At 41.8% G+C, this 20498-nt stretch overlaps 1 protein-coding gene across 1 annotated transcript in view; it reads right to left on the reverse strand.

Annotated features, from left to right (window-relative positions):
- Positions 1 to 20498, reverse strand: part of ube2o (ubiquitin-conjugating enzyme E2O) — a 45638-nt gene that overhangs the window by 14559 nt on the left and 10581 nt on the right. Inside the window, exons 2-6 of the mRNA XM_085277305.1 lie at positions 5288 to 5347; positions 4858 to 4968; positions 2716 to 2813; positions 2528 to 2591; positions 37 to 180 (exon numbers count right to left, since the gene is read on the reverse strand). Coding sequence (XP_085133431.1) covers positions 37 to 180; positions 2528 to 2591; positions 2716 to 2813; positions 4858 to 4968; positions 5288 to 5347 — 477 coding nt within the window. The remainder of the gene's footprint in view (positions 1 to 36; positions 181 to 2527; positions 2592 to 2715; positions 2814 to 4857; positions 4969 to 5287; positions 5348 to 20498) is intronic.

The raw sequence follows: 20498 nt of genomic DNA on the forward strand, positions 1-20498 counted from the left end.
TAATGTGGCTGCTGCATAAAAGAAAAGATTGCGTACCTCTTCTACCACCACCCTGAACTTGCACTTCCTGCTGAGCACAGGTTTGACCCCTGACAGCCACTGGACATTGGAGAAAACTTTGGCGGGACCAATCAGGACCTGTCCCGGGTAAAAGCCGTACGCCTCGTCAAAGAACAGACCCTGGATCCCAAAAACAACAAGAACGTCACAAAACCAAGAAGTGAGAGCGCAACATAACAAAGATACAAGTACATGTATGAAGCTTCATCAATGTAACTTTTATTAAACACACAATGCCAAGTACATTTTTAATTTGTTTTTCTTGAAGCTGCACAAAACCGTGAGGAAAGAAAAAAAGTCAGCAATGGGATGAATGATCTATACTTCATAATGATGCTCATCAGGGAAAGACTAAAACTTTGGGCCTCTGAAAGCGCAGACCCTCTCATCCTCATCATCTTTCCTGGAAATGCCAGCATTAGTACAGTGGGGCAAAAAAGTATTTAGTCAGCCACCGATTGTGCAAGTTCCCCCACCTAAAATGATGACAGAGGTCAGTAATTTGCACCAGAGGTACACTTCAACTGTGAGAGACAGAATGTGAAAAAAAAATCCATGAATCCACATGGTAGGATTTGTAAAGAATTTATTCGTAAATCAGGGTGGAAAATAAGTATTTGGTCAATAACAAAAATACAACTCAATACTTTGTAACATAACCTTTGTTGACAATAACAGAGGTCAAACGTTTACTATAGGTCTTTACCAGGTTTGCACACACAGTAGCTGGTATTTTGGCCCATTCCTCCATGCAGATCTTCTCGAGAGCAGTGATGTTTTGGGGCTGTCGCCGAGCAACACGGACTTTCAACTCCCGCCACAGATTTTCTATGGGGTTGAGGTCTGGAGACTGGCTAGGCCACTCCAGGACTTTCAAATGCTTCTTACGGAGCCACTCCTTTGTTGCCCGGGCGGTGTGTTTTGGATCATTGTCATGTTGGAAGACCCAGCCTCGTTTCATCTTCAAAGTTCTCACTGATGGAAGGAGGTTTTGGCTCAAAATCTCACGATACATGGCCCCATTCATTCTGTCCTTAACACGGATCAGTCGTCCTGTCCCCTTGGCAGAAAAACAGCCCCATAGCATGATGTTTCCACCCCCATGCTTCACAGTAGGTATGGTGTTCTTGGGATGCAACTCCGTATTCTTCTTCCTCCAAACACGACGAGTTGAGTTTATACCAAAAAGTTCTACTTTGGTTTCATCTGACCACATGACATTCTCCCAATCCTCTGCTGTATCATCCATGTGCTCTCTGGCAAACTTCAGACGGGCCTGGACATGCACTGGCTTCAGCAGCGGAACACGTCTGGCACTGCGGGATTTGATTCCCTGCCGTTGTAGTGTGTTACTGATGGTGACCTTTGTTACTTTGGTCCCAGCTCTCTGCAGGTCATTCACCAGGTCCCCCTGTGTGGTTCTGGGATCTTTGCTCACCGTTCTCATGATCATTTTGACCCCACGGGATGAGATCTTGCGTGGAGCCCCAGATCGAGGGAGATTATCAGTGGTCTTGTATGTCTTCCATTTTCTGATGATTGCTCCCACAGTTGATTTTTTCACACCAAGCTGCTTGCCTATTGTAGATTCACTCTTCCCAGTCTGGTGCAGCTCTACAATACTTTTCCTGGTGTCCTTCGAAAGCTCTTTGGTCTTGGCCATGGCGGAGTTTGGAGTCTGACTGTTTGAGGCTGTGGACAGGTGTCTTTTATACAGATGATGAGTTCAAACAGGTGCCATTCATACAGGTAACGAGTGGGGGACAGAAAAGCTTCTTACAGAAGACGTTACAGGTCTGTGAGAGCCAGAGATTTTCCTTGTTTGAGGTGACCAAATACTTATTTTCCACCCTAATTTATGAATAAATTCTTTACAAATCCTACCATGTGGATTCATGGATTTTGTTTTTCACATTCTGTCTCTCACAGTTGAAGTGTACCTCTGGTGCAAATTACTGACCTCTGTCATCATTTTAAGTGGGGGAACTTGCACAATCGGTGGCTGACTAAATACTTTTTTGCCCCACTGTATGTGCTGCTTTTATGTGTGCTTCTTTTATCTCAAACATAACCCTCCACAGAGCAGTTTGGACCTGCGGCACCTTCGTGTCAGGGTAAGCCCGGGATTAAATCTGAAGTTATCTACTAAGCCTAAAATTCTGCTCCATAGTACAGGCTCCTGGACACCTGAAGCTTAGGACTGATCCTCAAATAACAGCGAGCACCAGAAGAAATAAAATACAAAGACGGGAGCAGCACGAGTGGAGAGGGACAGCATTATCAGAGCATGTTCAAACTTAATTTTAACAATTTCACACACACAAAAAAAAAAAAAAAATGGTGAACAGACAGCTGTCACTTAAATTTCAGCCTCTGTGGGGGCTATGACCTCTGAGCAGCAGCCGGGACAACACACGAACAAAGCGAATGTACCTGAAGTGACAGATCAGAGCCGGTGGCTACGTACCGAATCACTGACGTGTGGACAGACATCATAAAGCTTGGCACCGTCTTCCACGCTCATGGAGCACCTGGAGGGAGCGAGACGAGACATTCACTGGATGTGGCACCGATCGACGTACGTTCACGCGATCCAACAGACCGTCACATGGTCACAGTACACACTGCCTGCACACGCACGCACGCACGCTTTACCTGGCTCCATTGGACAGCTTGAGGATGATGTGATTGGTCAGGTCGTACACTTTCCCCAGCCAGAAGTCGTAGGCGATGTAGTCGCCGTACATGAAAGACTGAAAGCAACAACAGCAGGAGCACATCAGCTTCACACTGTGTCAGAGAATTAACTTATGAAGGGCTTTTTCTTCTCGACTCGACTACATTCTGCTCCTCGGTGTAACCTGACTGCTTAAGAGAAACTGAATATAGTAAATGTATCTAAAATCCAACAATATGAGGACAACTTTGGATAACAACATCCAATTACATCATTTTGTGTCCATCGTTTACTCAAACGTAACAAAAGGTGCATTTAATCCTCTTAATGACTGATGCCAGAAATGATCTTTAGAGTAGTTTCCATCCACATTTGTTGATATTCATCTGGGTTTTCCTGCACATACAAACATTTGTCTTCCACCAAAGATGTTCTGGCCTTTCAATAAAGGAAAAATCACTTTTAAAATGTGCTTTCAATCCCTTTAAATTTCCTTAAGATAGGGTTTAATTTACTCAACAATTACTCATAAAAACAAGAAAAACATTCTTTTAAATCAATGAAAACCTCTGGGCAGCTGTGGCATAAACCTTACATTGGTTAGTGGTCTTATAAGCTTGAAAAACACTGTATATTTGGACCAATCAGAGTTAAATGTATGGTCACCCCCTCAAAGGCACAGTTTGAGGTAACGAAATCTGATTTAAATGTCAAAGTATTAGAATTTATTTCTGCACTTCAGTGCTTAAATTTCTGCAATGTGCACAACAAACGTGCGCGGACGGTGACCTTTTTAAGAAGATCGCCTCGTTAGCACTTGTTGTGGGAAGTGAGTGACTCTCTGCTGTCCCTGTGAAGTGCAGCTGACAGGACAGCAGTGATTATGTTACTGAAATCAGCTGTAAGGTTTGTAGACGAATCCAACAGTCGGTAAAACAGCTACAGGAGTGCTGTGCACCGCATTTGATCTCAGAAAAGGAAATAAAGACTAAACCCATGCAGTGCTGTGAAAGCATCTGTGTGTGAGAGCAAAGGCTAGTTAGCAGCTATGAGCCAGACTCACACTGTGAGTTCCAGCTTTGCGTTTTCCATTCAGTTTAACATCAGTTTGTTTCCAGAGCTGGTTTGCTCCTGTCGGCCTGTTTAAAAATGTTTCCTTTTAATGCCGTTTCTATTCATGTGTGTGTTTTCTTATTAATACGTTACAGGTCCTATTAGGAAGATGCTTAGAACAGCAGAGATACTGGAGAGATACTCCACTCTAAGAAGGTCAAATGTCAAACTTTTGCACCACTGTTTCCATCAGGTCGGACGTGTGGATGAATCTGACTGAAGACTAAAACTAAACACACTTCCTGCATTTTTATTATAAAAAGATTTGTAGGTGCATAAAATGCTTTTATTAATAATAATAATAATAATAATAATAATAATAATAATAATAATAATAATAATAATAATAATAGCACACACATACCGGTTAGTGTGAAAAAGAGCTTTTTTCTTACTCCTCAAATGCGGCTGATGTAAAACACATTTAAGGTGGTCGTGCATGCTTTATATCTTTATGTGTTACATAATTCAAAGGTGTGTAAACATCACGCGAGAGGTCTCAAACAGGACTTTTATTTCACTGGTCTCAGCATTTCCACTTTCACTGTTTCTCCCAGCTAACTGGGATTAGTCAAACCTGGTAAGTATCGTTTCTGAAAGTAATTATTTTTAGTTTGTTATAGGCTTGCTTAAGAGCCTAACACAGCAGAGGCAAGTATAAAGTGCAGAAAAGCCAAAATGCAATGTCCCCATATGAAGCTACAGAGTCTCTAGAGGTCAATTTAGGAAAGTTGTTCTGACCAGGACCACCTTCCCTGTTATTAGAAGCCTTTGCTTGCAGTAAGAAAAGCAGTTAACTTGAGTAAAGTATAGATTATTTATATAGGACTGTTTAAGGCAAGAACGTGTCACTGAGTGCTTAAGTTGAATTCTCCTCACGTCAAACATCCACAAACGTTAAAAGAAAGCAAAGCAGAGAAACTAATTTAGCTTAAAGCAAAGCAGGGCAGAGGTTCTCACGCTGAACTGAATCTTAGTAAATTTGGTCTTTCGGCTCATCTTCTTACCCAGATGTGCTGCAGGTCTTTGCTGTTGACTGGATACAGAACGCAGTTGGTTCCAACTAATTTCACTGCACACTCGATGTTCATGTTGGTCACGGAGCCACACTGGTTATCCTGAAACACAACAGAGACGCACATCAGCCTGTTAGCACCTCAGACCTTTTAGGAGTTTTTTGCATGCACAAGACCTCGCACTGTGAAGAAAACCTCAGAGCTTAATGTTTCATTTGTATTCAGACTGCGTGTTACACGAGGTAAGAGTCTCCTTTCAGTCCTCTACACGAGCAGACCTGCAGTAATATTCGGGTCATGCCTGATGCAGCAAATGAAACAGAGTGATGAACAGTGACGTGACTGTCAGAGGGAAAACGAGAGAGCGGCGCAGACAGAGAGAAGGTGAAAGAGTTCCAAACAGGCGGAGGGCCGCACTCACATTAGAGTTGTTTCTTCGCACGAAGTCTCTGATGACGATCGATCGATCTTCAAGTTTTAACTGCAAGAGAAAGAGCAAACGGTTTGAGAAAATGGTGGCTAACGCAGCTGAGTGACTTCATGGTTAAGACATCTCAATGCTCACAGAAGCTGCTGAGTGTGTGACACTGAAATTGGATCATCATCTTCTTATAATAACCCTTACAGCAGAGGAGAACGCTGCACATCAATAACTCTAATGGAGCCTGGACACAGAGCTGGAAATTAACCAGCAATGAAATCTATTCGCACTCGGACCATAAGAGCGCTACTTATGCAATTTGTCACACGGGCATCCCGTCCTCACCCACACGACCACTCGGCAGAGCTGCAACGCCCTCTGAGAGCAGATAAACGACTCTGCTGTCCAAACAAAGAGACGCATTTCACTGAGCCGGCCAGCAGGAGTGTTTATTCAGCACCGGACGAGTCAGCAAACACAATTTCACTTTCAATTGCTAATCAAAACACTGAAATAAAAGAATACAGATCCAGTAAAACTGAAATGGTTTGTGGATAGTCTGAGGGGCGGACAAAGTCACAGCTTGCAGCGATCGGAGAGGGCAGAAAACAGAAGCTGTTGGACTAAACTTGGCATCGGATCAACTCTCAGAGGGAAACATTGTTCCTGTGAACTGAATTCTGCTGTGTCACGCCATGCCTGTGCGCAGGAATCCAGACTGAAAACAGGCCTGCAGTAAATTAATTAAAAAACTAAACAAAAACATGCCTGCTGTAATGAACAATGGCTGAGCAGCAGCTATAGAGAGTTTCAATGCTTTTTGGATGCCAACACACAGATGGTTTATAATTAATGCTTAGAGAACAACATTAAAAAACGATCAGCAGGTAAACGGCATAAAACGCACTCCTCATGTTCTACCAGGAGTGTGAGCTCCCCGTTATCAGACTGATTTACAGCCCGCGTCCAAATTCAGTTTCCATGATAGATATACACCTTCTCTGTTCACACATGGGTTTTTCTTTAGAGAGGATACGTTTTAAAACGTTTTTAAAAATCCATTAACTGCTGGCCTGATCTCCAAATATGACTAGATCATGTACACAAACTACATAAAGGATGTCAAATTAATTTGACATCATGGGCAACATGAGCTGAAGTGGCCTGGACTACTGAAGACTGCCCTTTCTGCCCATGTAAAGAAGTTTTGCTGCGTATTTAACCCCTGAGATGTCTTAATGATGTCTTCATTTCAACTGTACATCGCAGTTTTTCTCCTTGATAAAGGAATAGACCCTGCCCTTTACTGTGGATTTTATTTCACTTATATGGATATCTTGGTTTCTCCTTTAAAAAAAAAACAAAACCCCAAAAAAACAAACAAACACCAAAAACAACTCCGGCTCACATCCTTGCTGTGCATTTCCTTCACCTTTAAACCACAGCATGCAGGACTTCATGGGTTCATACATGAAACAGATGAAACACCAGTGAACAGCTAGTTTAGTTCAAGGTCATACAGGGAGTGCAGAATTATTAGGCAAATGAGTATTTTGTCCACATCATCCTCTTCATGCATGTTGTCTTACTCCAAGCTGTGTAGCTCGAAAGCCTACTACCAATTAAGCATATTAGGTGATGTGCATCTCTGTAATGAGAAGGGGTGTGGTCTAATGACATCAACACCCTATATCAGGTGTGCATAATTATTAGGCAACGTCCTTTCCTTTGGCAAAATGGGTCAAAAGAAGGACTTGACAGGCTCAGAAAAGTCAAAAATAGTGAGATATCTTGCAGAGGGATGCAGCAGTCTCAAAATAGCAAAGCTTCTGAAGCGTGATCATCGAACAATCAAGCGTTTCATTCAAAATAGTCAACAGGGTCGCAAGAAGCGTGTGGAAAAACCAAGGCGCAAAATAACTGCCCATGAACTGAGAAAAGTCAAGCGTGCAGCTGCCAAGATGCCACTTGCCACCAGTTTGGCCATATTTCAGAGCTGCAACATCACTGGAGTGCCCAAAAGCACAAGGTGTGCAATACTCAGAGACATGGCCAAGGTAAGAAAGGCTGAAAGACGACCACCACTGAACAAGACACACAAGCTGAAACATCAAGACTGGGCCAAGAATTATCTCAAGACTGGTTTTTCTAAGGTTTTATGGACTGATGAAATGAGAGTGAGTCTTGATGGGCCAGATGGATGGGCCCGTGGCTGGATTGGTAAAGGGCAGAGAGCTCCAGTCCGACTCAGATGCCAACAAGGTGGAGGTGGAGTACTGGTTTGGGCTGGTATCATCAAAGATGAGCTTGTGGGGCCTTTTCGGGTTGAGGATGGAGTCAAGCTCAACTCCCAGTCCTACTGCCAGTTTCTGGAAGACACCTTCTTCAAGCAGTGGTACAGGAAGAAGTCTGCATCCTTCAAGAAAAACATGATTTTCATGCAGGACAATGCTCCATCACACGCGTCCAAGTACTCCACAGCGTGGCTGGCAAGAAAGGGTATAAAAGAAGAAAAACTAATGACATGGCCTCCTTGTTCACCTGATCTGAACCCCATTGAGAACCTGTGGTCCATCATCAAATGTGAGATTTACAAGGAGGGAAAACAGTACACCTCTCTGAACAGTGTCTGGGAGGCTGTGGTTGCTGCTGCACGCAATGTTGATGGTGAACAGATCAAAACACTGACAGAATCCATGGATGGCAGGCTTTTGAGTGTCCTTGCAAAGAAAGGTGGCTATATTGGTCGCTGATTTGTTTTTGTTTTGTTTTTGAATGTCAGAAATGTATATTTGTGAATGTGGAGATGTTATATTGGTTTCACTGGTAAAAATAAATAATTGAAATGGGTATATATTTGTTTTTTGTTTAGTTGCCTAATAATTATGCACAGTAATAGTCACCTGCACACACAGATATCCCCCTAAAATAGCTAAAACTAAAAACAAACTAAAAACTACTTCCAAAAACATTCAGCTTTGATATTAATGAGTTTTTTGGGTTCATTGAGAACATGGTTGTTGTTCAATAATAAAATTATTCCTCAAAAATACAACTTGCCTAATAATTCTGCACTCCCTGTATTTGTGCTTTTCATATGTATACCGCTTCCTTTAAGATACGATTCATTTATCCCAAACTTGGGAAATTCCTTTAATTTCTTATTTGACAGATACGGTAAAACGCTTTACTGCAGCGGTCTCCAACCTTTTTTGCACCACGGACCGGTTTATGCCCGACAATATTTTCATGGACCGGCCTTTAATGTGTCACGGAGAAATACAACAAAATAAAACTAGTACCGGTACTGAAAAAAAGAAGATTTATTCATAACACACGTGAAAAGACCCAGGAAAACCGAGTTAATGATCAAAACAATAACAAAATAACGCTGAAAACCGATAAAAACCCTGAAACTCATACATTTCACACCTGAGCCTCAACTCTCGCGACCCGGTACCAAACGACTCATGGACCGGTACCGGTCCGAGGCCCGGGGGTTGGGGACCGCTGCTTTACTGTACTTAAATGTTAAGTTTACTCTACTTTTAATCATTAAAAGTAGAATAATCACAATTAGAAGTATTTTTGTTACCTCCATAGTGCCAGTAGTTATGCTTGACTAAATGGTATAATGCTAGCTAACTCAGTTGTTGTTGGGCTGTTGATGCCTTTACATGGAACAAACTGCAAAAATAAACAAAAACAAAACTTTGAATCCCACGGAGGCAGGCGCTGTTCAGTTTGTGCATAAACACCACGCACTACACCCGAGAGGACAAAAACACCACCTGCTGTTACCAAAAATTCATCTACAAAAATACTGGCGGTGACCAGTAGTACCCTTTAGCCTCCTAGTAGAGACACCTACAGCATGAATTTCAAAATGCTACGTGACTGTGTTCTGAAGTTTTCACATTCATAAGATTTTTAGAAAACTTGACCTTTGACTTCTAACCTTGAGGTCAAGGTCACTGAGACTCAAACTTATTTGAGATTTTTAGTAGAGTCGAGGTGTCACATTCACAAACTTGTGAATGTGACACCTCGACTCTGTGATCTGTGATTGTGAATGTGACTTTGTGATCACATTCACAAGTTTGTGAATGTGATCATGTCGCTTGCGTGCCCGGCAGGGTCAAAACAATACCCCATCAGACTTTTACGGCTGAGGGGGGAAAACGTTCAGGGTCCAAAATCACCAAAATGTGCAAGAGCGAGGTTTTAATGCCTCAGATTGCTACATTAGGTGTTAAGAGTCCAGTCAGGGCAGAAACACAAAAGTGCACCAACGTGAGACTGTAAGACGTGGACCGTTGCTGAAGACACAGGACTCTAAATGGGGGAAGTGACCCAGAAGTAGCTCTTCAGATTCTCTAAATATGAAAAGAAGGTGTTTGAGTGCTTCTTTCATTCTCCTTTAGGACGAAATACACTGAACCACCCTTGAAAGGAACAAGGATAACACAGCCCCCACAAGGGGTTCATTACCTGGGACTTTCCATCAGTTCTAGACCCAAAGAAGCATCTTGAGAGGTGAAACATCTTCAAATAAACCTAAAAAAGCCTATTTGCCTTCTTTTAAACTCTAAAGATGACACACAATTCACAGAGACACACAAATAGTACAGCTCATGTAAATGTTAACCGAGCGTTATGAGAGGTGAACTCTGAACGGTACACTGCTGTGATAAAAATCGGACTTTCATGAAGTCGTTCACCTGAATGAAGAAGCTCTAAACAACAACAATGAGCTGCGTGAAAATAAAAAAGTGAATTTCAAGCTTAAAGCAAATTCACTTTGCATTTGTTAGGTCCTCAGTTTGATCGCTGCCATCTTGTAGCCTCATTTTTTAATTTTACAGCCTTAATGAAAGGCGGGAGTTACCCTGGATAACGATAGGCATGGACAGGATGAGCAACTAATTTCAAGACAACCACCTCCTCTGTTCCTAGACAACTAAACCGTGTGTCCAAAAACATACAAGCGAGAAAAGTGACTGAATGAAATGAAGAAACACCAGCACTAAATACCACCACCCTCGCAACAGAGTTTAACATTCCTATGCAGCACTCAATCAGGTGCTGGCTCCCAAACTGGCACTCAGTGATGAAAACTTTGAAAACCCCTGCTGTAAAAAGGTGACCTGTGGGAGGGCCTATTTTCACTATAGGCGAGTGGAAAAGATGGCTTTACTGGCAGGAAGAGAAGTGGCAGCGAACCAAAAAACCAGAGTTTGGACAGACGCAGATGGAAGTAGAGGAGAGAGTAGAAATCGAATAAAATGAGAATAAGAAGAGCGAAAGTTGATCGTTAACTGAAACGGATGAACCAGAATTGGTTTGTAAAAATGCTGCAACTTATGTGGTGTGGAACTGGTTTGGCTTTCGTCCGTCAGACACACAACAAAGCACTATTTTTGGTAGAGCATGCTAGCGGGCCGTCGTTATTGCAGTGTTTTTTTGAAAATACGGCACACTTAGATCAATCCTTTGATTTTTCTGAAAATTGACAGTGCCCCTTATAATCCCGTGTGCCTTGTATGAATTCTGGTTGTGTTTACTGACCTCGAAACGATTTATGTCGTACACGGCGCTTGAAAATCTGTCAAATGTTTTAGTGCGACTTTGCTAAGCTACGAACCCGGATTGTTGGAGCATTACGGCTATCGTAGGCAGGCGCCTCGCGGAGTGATACGCACTGTGCTTCAACATAATATTACCGTGTTGTGTGTGTATAACCTCTTTGTAAGTTTTGTGGATATTATACATGGTTATGCTGAGGATATGTCGGCCAATTGCCACTGGAAATGCCTTTTGGTTAAACTGTCAGCAACGAATTTGCATTTGCACTGTTGAATTTTTATATAACTTTAAACAAGCAGCTTTTTTAAAGTGCATTAAGTGCAAATACATTGATGGTTTTTTTGTTTGCACTAATAAAGTTGAGTTGTAAAGAATTTTGTCTAGTGTCAATTATATCGTCAGTTATATCGTTATCGCAAATTTTCAAATGTATATCGTGATAAATATTTTGGGTCATATTGCCCTGCTCTAATGGGGATGGAGAAAAACAGGAATATATACTTATATCAGACTCATGTGTAGGTAAGCAGGTAATACTGCTATTATTAGAGCTGAAACAATCAGCTGATGAGCTGACTGATCAGAATACTAATCAACACAATCCATCCATTTAGTTTGTTAACTGCTTATCCACTTCAGGGTCATAGCGAGGCCAGACCCTGGACAGGTCGCCACTGTTGGGCTAACACAGAGAGAAGGCCACTCACACCTGCAGCCAGAGTCACTAATTAACAAAACATCACTCCTGTCTTTGGACTGAGAGGAAGCTCGAGTACCTGCAGAGAACCCACACATCTACAGGGAGAACAGGGAATACAGCCGGCTGACTAGAACCCAGGACCCCACAGGACCACTGTGCTGCCCAAATAAAATAAAAATGGGGGAAAAAAAAAAAAAAAAAGTAATACATTCCACAGTAAAGCATAGCAGCATGTTTTAATTGGCTGAAAGATAATTTCAGCCAATTAAAACAATAATTAGTTAAACGAGGAACTAAATGGTACCAGGCTTTCCCGGCTCCTAAACTTACTATACATGTGACAACGAGCTCAACTACATTATTATTTAGTATTATGCATCTCTCTTGACCTAAAGGAAAATTCAAGCATTTCAATAATGTTAAACGTTTCTGATAAGTGTGGACCTTCTGGGTCATTTTATGCCTGCACAGCAGAGATTCAGAAACAGGGCTAAACTCTGCATCAGGACAATCAGCACACAACTCTTCAATGTTTGGAAATACATTTTTAATTTTACTGCAAAGAGTTGGACTAGAAATGAGCACAGCAACAAGAAGGTGCTGGAGATAACAGTGAAGACTGTATGGCTGCAGTTTGTATGAGTAAAGATGCCCAAACATCCTGTTGAGGACAGTATGAAAAGCGCCTGCAAGCACGAGCGCGCGCGCACACACACACACACACACACACACACACACACACACACACACACACGCTCTTCAGCTTTATCTTACACTGTAACCCAACTCCTCTGGTTTCTGGGAGAGGAGCCACTGAGTGTGTGTGTGTGACTGTGTGGAGGGGATATAATCGATGGGTCGCCATGTTCCCTTGTACTCGATTAAACATCAGCTTGTCATCTCCTCATTTCTCTGCAGCTCAGGATTTGAGCCATACCTGGCCTAGCCCCTTACCTTTCCTTGGAAAACCCTACATAGACCAAGCAACCCCTAACAACACAGCTACTGGGGCCAGTAGATGAGGTGTTTTGGGTGTGTCCTGGAGGGGATCTGGGGACAGAGCCAAAACACGATGGAAGGACTTTGTCTCTCAGAGAGCTTGGGATCGCATCAGTGTCCCGCAGGAAAGGTCAGGACGTCACTGCTCAGACTAACAGCAGAAACTGAAATCAGTGGAATCAGAGGAGTTTGTGTGTTATGTATCTGTGTGATAAATAGTGAAGCTAAATGAAAATAAAACTGAAGTTGTCATTTTTGCCAACTTCAATCACATCGATAGCACTCTGGGCCCCCTTTCCTCCTATTGTAAAACACATGTAAAAAAACCTCGGTGTCTACATTGATGGTTCTTTTAAATTGAATAAGCAGGTGAGTGCAGTAGTTCAGTCCTGCTTCTTTCAGTTAAGACAGCTAGCCAAGGTAAAGCCATACCTCCCGGCTAACGTCTTTGAACGTGTTATTCACCTTTTCCTTACTTGCAGATTGGACTACTGCAATTCATTGTATTTTGGTCTAGACCAGGCCATCATCCATCGTCTTCAGATGGTCCAAAATGCTTTTAGCTTCTTTACACTGGCTTCCTGTCTCCTACAATTTAAACTTTTACTTTTTGTTTTTAAGTCACTTAACGCCCGAGCCCCTCCTTACCTGTCTGAGCTCCTCTCTGCTTATGCTCCAGGAAAAACCATGAGGTCTAGCTCAAAATTGATGCTGTCTATCCCACAGACTAATCTCAAATCTCGTGGTGATAGAGCCTTCTCCGTGGCAGGTCCCAGACTTCGGAATAGTCTCCCCCTAAATATTAGATCTGCACAAACACTTGAGCAATTTAAATCACAATCGCTGTTTGAAATGTGCTATATAAATAAACTTGACCTTGACCTTAAAATAAGTCAGAAGCCAAGTACTAATGAAAGGTCACAGCTACTAAACTAATGATGCAGAATTAAGATGATTCCAGTGCACAGTAGCTTGAAAAACAACATTATTAAACTTGGATGTTGATAGAAAAACGTGACCCTTGCAGAAATACTGATGTTCGCAAAAAAGTAAAAGACAACTTTTAAGTTTTAAGCACAATTTGCTCAGGTTTGTGAATTTACTCTCACATCTGATTTTTCTGCAGAGCAATCTGGTGAGCATTAATTTAGCACAAAAAACAAACAAACGAACAAAAAAAAAAAAAAAAACCTTAAAGAAATCCTCCACATTAGCAGTGAAGCGATGATATCTCCTTAAGGAGCAGAAAGAGTTTGACAGCTTTAAGGTTTGTTTGGAGGTCAAATTAAAATGAGGCAGCGCTGTGACTTTGTGAAATCTGAATCTGAAAGCAGATGAAGGAGGAAGGTTCCTCCTCGTTACTCACATGATGCACACAACTCCTCGAGGCACCTTGAAATCAAAGCTGTGTTTCTGCACCACTGCTGCTGTGGTGATTTATGCATTTCTTCCAAAGCCACAGGTTCACACACACATGCGCACTAATTAAAACTGGACTTTGACACGCTGAGTGAATCGCATATCTCTTGACATTACCGGTAACACACACACACACATGCACACACACACGGCTGATTACCCTGCTACACCGATGGGTCACAGCAAAGCACTTGACTGTTGCTATGGCTCATATAGAGATGAGGAGGAGGGAGGCGGTATGATGAGGTGGTGGGCACAGACTCCGACAACAAAAAGGGAAAAAATAAATAAATAAATAAAAAATGTTTGTGTGTGGTACTTGCCTCGGAAAAAAGAAGAGCAGCAACCTTGGTTGTCTCTTCATCCATGCTTTTAGGGCAGAAGTGGCCAGATTGATAACAAGAATCGATGGAGGCTTTGATTTTCCAGCCTGATTTGCACGAGTCATTATTCAGGTGCGGCACAAAGATGGAGAGGAAGATGGATGCTGCAGAGAACTGCAGCTTGGGGGCCACGCCTGCTCTCTGACAGACAGCTTTCTATACCGGGCTCACTTCTCCTTCACTCTGTTGTCCATACAAAGAAGACACCCGAGCCACAAACACGGGCGCATTCAGTAGTAACAGGTAACATTTCTCTCCACACACGGCTAACTTCACTGAATATGAAGCCAGAAGGTGAAATTCCACCCACAGATGCTGCTAAAAATCTGTGATAATGAAGGTGCGACGTAGCACAGCTACATCCTGCACCTCCGCCTTCAGCCACAGGCAAACTATGCTTCAGCTCAGTGGCGTTTGGGAGAAAAATCGAAAAAAGTAATTTGCAGTTTTGAAAGAAGAGACAAACAAACTGTAAAAGAGCAAGTGAGGCCTTCTGGGTTACGTGGATCCTGTGAGAACTGCGCTCTGGGTGGCTGCCGAGTTGTTTTTATGTGAATGACTTCAATGATTTGTAAGTGCACAAAGAGTTGGCTGAAACTGGTTTAAAAGCAGTGTGTTAGCATACTCAGTAACTGAGTAAGCCAAGTTCTACAATTCAGGTAATCTGTTGCAGAGCTACTATAGGTTCACATTTCATAGTTCCTGCTTGTTCTGAGCTAGATAGGTACAAGGTACAAGACTGTGTGAAGAACTACTTTTTTTTTTTCTTTCCACAGTTAAAAACTGCTCATTCCAGAATGCATTGCAATTCTAGACATACGCAGACACTCACTCTGGATGAACTTCTTGAATTTGAACCTATTAATCATCCCGTTGTTGTATAATTTTTTTGTATACATTTTATCCTTGTTATCAATGTAGCACAGTGCTTCATGCTCTACAGCAATCACCACTCTCGCCATTTCTGAAGTTTACCGTTTATTAAGCTACCTGTCTTCACAGGTAGAAACATTTCCATGGTAACAGAGACTTCCACCAATCACAGATGTGGTTTCAATTTAGGACTGTGGGCACGGTAGTTCTTTTCCGCGACTTTTCCGGGGGGTGAGGGGGGGTGAGGGGGAGTCTGCTTTGGATGCTTAAAATATTATGGCTCGTAATCAGAATCCCTATGTGGAATCTCAATGGGATTATTACCTCACTGCATGCTGGACTATTTGTGAGCAGCAAGATTTCAGAAGTCCAGAAGAGGTATTAACTTTTCTCAATCATGTAGACATCCAAGTATCAAACAAACCAGATACACCAAAACCTCACGTAAAGGTTGGGATGACCATTGAGAAAGACTAAGCTCGTTCACATCAAACACGACGTGAACTAAAGAGGTGAACTGATGCAAATCCACATCCATGCAAGTTAAAAACGTTTCAGGTAAAGCCAGTACACTCAGATGCAAATGTACAGTAGGTCCGTCAGGACGATGTAAATTACATGTGCAAGCTAATTAAAAAAAAAAAAAAAATGTATTGAAAGTTTTATTTATTTGTGACTCAAAAATACTTAAATGACTTTGCTAAGCAGGTCGCCCTGATAATAACAGACCTACATGCACGGGCAGAGCTTCGCCCCATGCAGTAGCTGAATCAAAAGCTAAATTAGCTCATATATCAAAAGTTTTACAATTCAATCAAAAATTAAATGCATAAAAACACGAGCTGTGTTGTGAGTAGTTTCATGATGTTGAGCTGACTCATCACAGTCAGTCTTTGAGTGGTGCTGCAGTCTTTTCTCACTTGTTGCATTTAACAGTGCACCAACAGCATTTGTCCACTTTCAAAAACTGATCGTTAGTTTATATAATTTATTAATTAATTAGTAATTAATTAAGACTTCACAGTAGAATGGAACAATGTCAGACTCTGCACTGTGGGTCTGCTGAAGCTGATTATGGATAAAACTGAAACGTGTCCGTGTTGAGTTAATGTGAACAGCCTCTGGATCAGATATGTGTGGTGTAGAAGCGACTGATGTAACCGTCTCAAAGGAAACAGGGTCATATAAAACATTTTAGATGTTGTTTGTAGCATCTTTTCAGAGCCTGATGGTTTATGTTCATAATTAGGGCTGAGCATTTAATCTGTTTTCACCTTCAATTACAACTTTGGTTCCCAATGACTTACAGATTACTGTGATCCCAATGATTTACTGATCATCAAACCTGTTGCCATAACAACAAGCCAATGTTTGTATACACTACGGTTTTGTGACTGTAACCATTGCGTTACACTGACAGTTTTCCTACCATTTTTGTGTCTTTTAAAAGCCAATTTCATTCTATTTGTTTTTATCTTTCAGCAAAGACAAAGTACCTTAATCTTTGACACAGTTTGCCAGTTCTTCTGCCAAGCGCGTCTCTATTAAGCATCTAAACATAATGACACGATGAGTCAGCGTGGGATCACTGGTTTCATTTTCATCAACGCCACTGATTAAAATCTCATAGGACTCAGAAAAAACATTATGATAAATTTCCACTCATTTTACATTTATGTAAATATTTTGTGATGTCCTCCTAATGAAGTAGCCACAGACATAGCATTAGCTAATGTCCTGCTCCACCACGTTGTCTACTAATCAAAAGGTTGATAGTTTAATCCCCATGTCGAAGTATCCTTGGGTAAGATGCTGAACCCCGAGTTGCCCCTGATGCATCCATCAGAGTGTGGGTATGTGAATCTTAGGCTTGTATGAATGCATGCGATTGTGCGTGAATGAGGCTTATAATAACTTTGCGAATGTGTTAAAAGTTAAAACAGCTCTGCAGACATTAACTTGACAGCTGGCGTATGTAAAGGGGCTATGAAAAGAATTCTAATAATAACTGTGATACACACCAACTAACTGCTAAACACTACACAGGCTGCTACTAATTCAGCACTAATTACAATACCGTTAGGAGACCCTTTGAACTTGTGTGGGTTGGTTTGTACACATTAAAGCCTCTCGCTCTCACACTAGTCTGAAGAACTGCTGTCACAGCTTTGTGATTGGCTGTCTGATGCTGCACAATGAGGTTCTCAAATCAGACACTGATTCTGCAAGGATGGTGATCTTAAAATAAAGTAAATACAGTAATCCTGAGTTTATTTAAAAGTGATGAAGCAAAAAAACAAAAAAACAAAAAACAAAAAAACAGATCAATGATTAGTCTTTGCAGTTTTGTTTATAAGGCAATAAACTGCATCACCAATAAATCCTCACACCCTGATAACCCTTCTTGCTGCTGCAGGACAGCCTAGCTGAAGCCTATTGATTTGGACACAGGAAGGGTGCACGGCTCTATTAAAAACAGAGAAGGCACAAATCCTTTTACCGATGAAGACCACAGGGGATCGACAGAAGGACTAATAGCACAGTATCTATTATAGAGCAATCTCCTTGCTGTGTAATTTGAGAGATGAAACAAAAAAAAACCCAACAAGGAGCACTAAGAGCCGCAAGACAGCACTGTACTGTATATCAGCAGGGAAATGAGTAGCAAAAAGAAAAAGAAGAAAATGCAGTCACAAAAAGGTGGAGAATAGAAGATGGAGACAGGAAGAGGGTGGTGGAGGATACTCGAGAGTCAATCATTAAGACAAAGAAATGGATGTGGGGAAAAAGAAAAGAAAAAAACGTCAGGAGAGAAGATGCCGAAGGGGAGGAGGGCGCAAGGAGCTGGAGACAGGGTGTGACGGGGAGAAAATGAGGATGAGCTGTGAACGTGGTACAGACGAGAAAGCAGCCAGCCCAACAAGTGGGAGATCAAGACAAGTCCCAGGAGAGAGACAGAGAGTGAGGAAACCAGAAAAAGCAGGAGCCAGAAATAGACAAGAGTGCAGCAAAAACAGCAGATAGTAAAATGGAAATACAAAGGGGAAGAGCGAGCGGGAGAAAGTAGACTGTCTCCCCACTGGGCAGGACCAACACTGCAGAGGAAAACAGAGAGGATGGGAAGATGAAGGAGGGAGAGAGAGTGAGGAGGAAAGGAGGCTGGCTCCTTAAGCAAGGCAAGTCACCTCAGAGTGCAGCTATTCCTGTGTGTGTGTGTGTGTGTGTGTGTGTGTGTGTGTGTGTGTGTGTGTGTGTGTGTGTGTGTGTGTGTGTGTGTGTGTGTGTGTGTGTGTGTGTTCCATTATCCCATCCAGTCAGCACCACATTACATCAACAGTCTCTAACACGTCTCTGTCAGGACGCTGGCTACGGCTGTATGAAGGAAAAGAAATATCGATACAAAATTTAAACAAAAATAATAAAGAGCGAACAGGTCCAAAACATATTAAAAATGTAAAGAAACTAGTGTGGTAGTCTAAAAACTAGACTAAAATTACTCTGACTTTTATTACAAACCCTTGAAGTGGACCTTTGGTGTATATTTCCAGGGGGTTTCTTGGACTCAGTAAGAGTAGCTTTGCATGATTCACAAATCAAAATACTCCTCATTTGTCTTATTTTGAGCCTTTTAGAACAAACCCTTTTAGCTTCTCTGCCTTTACAGTCAGTCTCCATAATCAGCCCTCACTGATTGGCTGCCCCTAATGAAACAGAACGTTTGGTGGGTATGAGGACATCCACTCTTGACATCATACATATAAAAAAAAAAAAAAGAATTTAAAAAGTCTGAGCTTTTAACGCATAGTTGAACACGCACTAATAATTAAACTACTTCGTATCAATATGAGTAACCATACAAGTGAGGCTGAAATCAGAGAGAAGCACATTAGCTCTACCTTAAAAAAAATGAAAGAAATGAGTCACAATAACAAGCGCTGCAGTGAACATGACGTTATTCTGTCCATTTAACTGCGTCAGAGCATGTAAACACCAGATTATATGAAAATCACATCCCACAACAGCTGATTTTATTCAGAATGAAAAAGCTGTGAATGCAGCTGCTGTTAATGAGAAGGTGGAGAAGGTGAAAGAGGTGGTGGGAGAGATGAGGAGAACGCAGGGGAGCGAGAGAAATGAAGAAGGGTGGGATGGAGATAAAGACACGTTTGAAAAAAGAAAAAGAAAACAAAAAAAAACAACTCTCAGACACAACAGGCACCTTTTATCCTTTAAAATCATCAGAACTGATGATTTTATGTCTAAATGAACACTTTAGTCACTTTTCTGTAAAAGCTTGAACGACAAGTCTGACAAGTCGTGATGAGGAACACGCATGTTTCACTTTCAAGTTTGAACGCGGTGCTGACAACAGTGGAATTAATGCAGGGATTAAGGTTCCTGTCTGCGCTCGTCTCTCGTGCAAGCATGTCTGCTCACTGTAGACACGGCAGACAGGAAACAAAATTCATCTCCCGGGTTACAGTAAGAAAACCGTGACCTCATACATTACACATCAGTTGGTGTTCTATGCATCTGTTAACCAAGCAGCAGAGAAGGCTAACGTTAGCCCCACTCAAACTAATCTGAGATCAGACTTCAGTTAAAACCGAATGTAACCAACGGCTTAAACGGTTCTTTGATTTACACCATATTAGTACAGACAGTGTTTAACCTCATCCATTAGACTACTCAGGTTTGACTGTTTCATGACTTTAGACTAGTGAGCTAGTCTGATTTTACTCCCTGTCCTGGTCGTGGGCAGGTCTGAATACCTGCTGGACATCTAGTTTAACCAGCTCGGTCTGACAACATCTCAGTGAAAATGAAGTTTAATGTAGGCTGTGTCAGAACAAACTGGCACTGCACCAGAGCAATGTGTAACCAAATTCCCAACAGGCAACATGGACTTTAACCAGCAGGAACAGATGGCTGCTGGTGCCACGATTAGCCAAAGTCTGCAAATTAACACAGCACCAATGTTTACCCACATTTTAAAAGGTCGATTTAAAACAAAAAACAAAAAACTAAATTGCCCAAACCCTCATACAGTCTGTAACAACTTGGATGTAGCTTAAATGGAAGGAGGATAACAGAGCAAGATGATCCACGAGGCCTGAAGTCTTCAGAGAGCACAGCAGATTCACAGCTTGTCCCGTCCATTTCACACTTTAACAACAAACTGGTTGCACTCTAAAAGCCATGACCCCCGAGGAGGAGGTCTAAAAGGTGAAAAAGAAAAACATCAGACATA

The sequence above is a fragment of the Mchenga conophoros genome, linkage group LG6 (assembly GCF_057382185.1).
Source record: "Mchenga conophoros isolate Kocher_MC1m ecotype Shallow Benthic linkage group LG6, M_conophoros_male_GT1.1, whole genome shotgun sequence".
Lineage (NCBI taxonomy): Eukaryota > Metazoa > Chordata > Actinopteri > Cichliformes > Cichlidae > Mchenga > Mchenga conophoros.